Source organism: Oratosquilla oratoria, chromosome 8 (assembly GCF_046742065.1).
Source record: "Oratosquilla oratoria isolate Oo_2021 chromosome 8, ASM4674206v1, whole genome shotgun sequence".
In the NCBI taxonomy this organism is placed as follows: domain Eukaryota; kingdom Metazoa; phylum Arthropoda; class Malacostraca; order Stomatopoda; family Squillidae; genus Oratosquilla; species Oratosquilla oratoria.
Window position 1 is genome coordinate 30,667,138 of NC_134784.1, and position 5,000 is coordinate 30,672,137.

The window sequence follows — 5,000 nt, forward strand, 5'->3', positions numbered from 1 at the left end:
CTCCTCCTTCTGCTCCTCCTCCTGCTGGCGGCGGAGGCGACGCCCCGCTGCCACGCCGCTCCAGAGGCACCTCCCCGGTTGCCCCCAGGGGAGGCCCTGGACCTGAGAGAGGCCCTCGGGGCGCTGGGGCGCGCGCTGAGGTTCTTCGAGGCCAACTACAGGGACATCAACCTCGACGGACTTCTGGGGACCGTCGTGGTCCAAGGTGCGTACCCTTGGGAGGTGTATCATCACCCTCTCGGCCTCCTGGCGGACCTCCTCGTCTTTGTTTAATTATTCCGACGACTTCAGAATAGCACCGCCCGCGTTTCGTAGTTGATTTACATCATTTATGATCTCAAAATGTCTTGGTTTTAGAATCTCTTAAACATAAACGTTTTCAGTTTTTATTTATTTATTTATTTTATCATTATTATTATTTTTCTTAATTTTTCAATTTGTGTTCGGGGTTTCTTTATCGGTTGGGAACATGGTGCATGATCATGTGATCACGGTTAAATATTTAGCATTTATTTGATCCATACTTAACGACAATATTTGTCAGAAATTCAAATGGCGTCTGATTCTCGGATCTAATCATCTTATAATAAATAAGTCGTTTCTTGTAAATACTTCGTATTATCATTGGTCACCAGTGAAGAGATTAATTCAGGAATTATTCTGTTATATATTTGTTCTTATAAATCTAACACTTTTATTTAGGATACTCTGTACCCTTCTTAGTATATTTATCTGATAGAGTTACAGTTGTCAAACTTTGGGGGCAAACCAACATTCTGTGTCTTCGTGTAAATGTTTTCTTACAAGTACAACCTTTATTAGATGATAATTTTGTACCTTTGCATTATTCAACATATGCTTCTTCATCAAATTTAATTATTTCATATAATTAGACTCACTTCACTGTGTATATTTCTATTCTTGAAACCTGGTCAGCTTTCTTCAAGCTTTCTCGTTTCAAATAATGTTAATTTAGATTTCTCTTATTTTTTTTGTTACTCATCCAGTTAATTATATTGGTCATTATTTGTTGTATTTCTATCGTGTTTCATTGATGATGGCAACTAGGAAATTAAATTGGGCGTTATTTGCATAATTTAAAATTAAATCTTTGCAGTTTTAGAAATTTAGGTATGTATCGTTGCACAAATGGTGCCGAGCGTCGCGTCGGTCCAGATTTGCTACCTTGCAGTCCTCCTTCATTTAGTTTTCTTGTTAGAATCTTTTGATATAGTAATAGTTGTCTTTTTATCGAATAACTTTTAACTAATTTTAATGTATTTTCGTTAATATTCATTGATTTCAGATTTAATAGAATTCTATGTTCTACATCATCAAATGCTGTGCTGAGAAAAAAAAAGATAGATATTCCACACTTTCTTTGATCTACTATTTTACTAGATAATACATGACTGAACATAGTGCCATTATTTTGTTGAAAAAAATTCTTTGTGTATTTATTGATTTTCCGGTAAAATATAAAAAGCTTGCAATTATTGTAATAGTTGTTTTCACTTGTAGGTTTGGTATAATTTTTTTTCTTCAGTTTTTGGAAACTTAATATATATCTTATATAAAGGGAATGTGTATTTTTACGGTGATGTAGTTTACTACTTTCTACGGATTCCGTTGGTCACTGATTTTCACTTTGGTAAAGTTTAAGTTTTATAATTCGTACATATGTAGCATTATTTTTTACTACTCTTTTTTGCTTTCTCATATTATATCATCCTTATTTACAATCAACGTAATTTTTTTCTAATGGTATTGTATTAATTACATTTTTGATAGATTTTTTTCCAATTGTTCATAGACATTCTTATATATGGTCCTGGAGTCTTTATTATCCAATCTGTTATAAAAATTTGCCTTAATTTTTGTGATTAGATTGATATCATCATTTTTAATTTGTTGTAAAATATGTTCAGTTTTGTTAATTCTAATTCTCGAAAATCATTATTAAAAGATTTTTTCTACTAGAGAATACATTTCATACAAATGTTTATGGAATACTTCATTATGACCTATAACACTCGAGACATGCCTCAAAAATCTTTTCCATTTCACAATTACACAAATGATTATTTGTGGTTTGCATATTATTTGTATTTTTCTCTCTGGGTTTAATATTTTTCTCTTCCTAAATAGTATTTTCCTTTGAAGGTCATTACTTTTGCTTTATATCGAACGTTATTAATCGTATATGCCTACTTCCATCTTAATAATTCATTCTCTGTACTTCAGTTTATCACCAACAAATCGATAGAAAAAGTTTGGTTTGTCTTTGCCGATTATATGTTTTTTATCATTTTTTTTCGCCTTCTCTTGTTACGTTTGTGCGCTCATTCCTAAATCTCTTATACTCTTCAAATAATCTGATAGTTCCTCTTTTCTCCATCTTTCCCATGCCTTATCCCCTTCCATTTCTGCAGAAACACATCTTTGGTTGAACCAATCTCTTCTTCGAAATTACTTTCCCTTCAGTTTCGTCACGTATTTTCTCATTCCCAAACTGTGTATAAGCTTAGAAATATCCCATTCATGCTGAATACTTTAGTCCTTCAGAAACCTCTCCTGTTTATTTCTCCCCCAAACTTCTCAGTCTATAAGCTATGCCCTCCCAAAGTTACTGTATATCTTCCATGCCTATACGACATATCTCTTAGTTCTGAATTCCGTACACTCAAATAAAATTCTAAAACTACAAGGTCACTCTTCCTCATAAAACATTGGTAAACTTAAGAATTTATAACATGTCTCTTTAGTCAGCAGTAAATCCAATCTGGCAGGTGTGTCTTACCCTCTCATGCTTGTTGGTTCTGTGATCCATTGCGTCATTACATTGCCCATGGCTACATATAGCAAAGTATTACCACATGATGCAACGTTCAAACCTGGTTCCTAGTCTTCCCAGTTTACCTTCCCAAAGTTTAAGTCACTTCATAGGATCACAATGTCACCCCTTTCGATTGTTTTCGTTGTATTCCTATGTCTGACAAAATATCATTGTAATCTTCTTCACTCCATGCCCTTGTCTTAGGCGGGTACATACATCACTATAAAATATTTCTGATTTTTCTTTCCAATATTACTTCCATATCTATTAATTCAGTCTTCCCTTCTCCCAGCATCACCTCAACCAACTTTAAGTTCTTCTTCACCACCATTATCACACTTGCTCCTTCTCTGTCGGGTCTCTTCCTTCTCTATATGTCAGACATCCCATTGCCAAGAGCAATATTAATTTATTTTTTCAATTTGGTCTCGTTTAGGCACAATCCGTCATGTTTATCCGTTTATATAATAATTTGCCTCTAATTTAGCTGATATTGAGCATTCCTAATTAATCATTCGATTAAGTGTGTGTACGCGTGCGTGCGTGCGCGCGCGCGCGCGTGTGTGTGTGTGTGTGTGTGTGTTGTTTGAATGCCGAGTTGCATGGCGGGTGTGTGTGGTGTTAGGTGGGAGGAAGTGCGGTGACGTGGGTGTAGCATTAGTGTGATGTTAAGTGATGATGACCAGGCAGGCGTACATGAGGGTGGGGAGTATGAAGGTGGTGTAAGTAACCCGCCTTTGTATCTCTCAGCATCTAGTTTGTCTTAAATTCTTGTATGGTTTTTGCACACACTATTGTTTCGTCCAACGTTCCAGACATCCACTGCTTTATGTGGAAAACTATTTTTTTTTCTTCAGATCTCTTCTATAACTATCCTTTCTGAGTTTCTTTTCATGTTCTCTTGTTTTTCTTATATCCAATTTAATAAGGCTTCTCTGTCAAGGACTTCCACGCTTTTCATGATTCCGTAAATGGCCAATAGGTCACCTCTTTCTCTTCTTTGTTCCAGCGTTGGTAGTCCCAATTTAGTCAATCTTTGTTCATATGTCAATTCTGAAAGTGCTGGGGCCATCTTTGTCGTTGCTCTTTGGATTCTTTCTAATTTCTTTGTATATATATATATATATATATATATATATATATATATATATATATATATATATATATATATATATATATAGCTTAATAGCTTTGTGTGTGGTATTTTATCAAACGCCTTTTCTAAATCCAGGAAAGCATAATCTGCCCATTCGTCTCTTTCTTGCATTATATCTATTAATCTTGAATAAAAACAAATCAAGTTTGTGGATCATAATCTTCCTTGCCTAATATATATACATATATATGTATGTATATATCTATATCTATATATATATATATATATATATATATGTATATATACATATATATATATATATATATATATATATATATATATATGTATTTTTTTTTTTTTTTTTTGGTGGTTGTCCATATTGTCGTAGCGTACTCCAATCTTGGTCTTATCAGTGTGACCAATCTTTTTTTACCATTACCTCATCCAACTAATTAAAAGCCACCTTTATTGATAGTAGTAAATTGTAGGTTTCTCCAACTATTTTGTTTATATGCTTGTCTAGGAACATGTCCTTGTTACTAATTACTCCTAGGTCCTTTTCGGAGCTAACTTTGTTTACATCCTTTTTACCGATTTTATATTGTTCTGATATTCTCTTTTTTTTTTTTTTTTTTTTTTTACTTTTTTGCAAACTCTATTATACTACATTTCTTGATGCTGAAGCTCACTTCCCACTTTTGGCTCCATTCCCTGACTTTTTCCAGGTCTCTGTAGTGATTCACAATCTTTTTCTGTATTTACTTTCTTTAGTAGTTTTGCGTCGTCTGCAAAGAAGTTTATATAACATTCTACACCTTCGTCCATGTCATGTATATATATAGCAAGCATTATTGGAGTTAATACTGAACCTTGTGGGACTCCACTTATAATTTCTTCCCAGGTCGAATTTTTATCTCTAAGTACCACCCTCATTTTTCTCCCGTGCAAGAAATCTTCCATCCATTTCAATAATTTTCCTTGTACACCTCCTGTTGTTTCGAGTTTTCTTAATAGCTTTTTGTGTGGTACTTTATCAAACGCCTTTTGTAAATCCAGGAAAGCACAATC

General features: G+C 34.0%; 1 protein-coding gene across 1 annotated transcript in view; it reads left to right on the top strand.

Annotated features, from left to right (window-relative positions):
- LOC143027335 (UPF0764 protein C16orf89-like) overlaps nt 1-5,000 on the top strand; it is a 66,801-nt gene that overhangs the window by 159 nt on the left and 61,642 nt on the right. The window contains exon 1 of the mRNA XM_076188609.1: nt 1-205. This exon is cut by the window's left edge and continues 159 nt beyond it. Coding sequence (XP_076044724.1) covers nt 1-205 — 205 coding nt within the window. The remainder of the gene's footprint in view (nt 206-5,000) is intronic.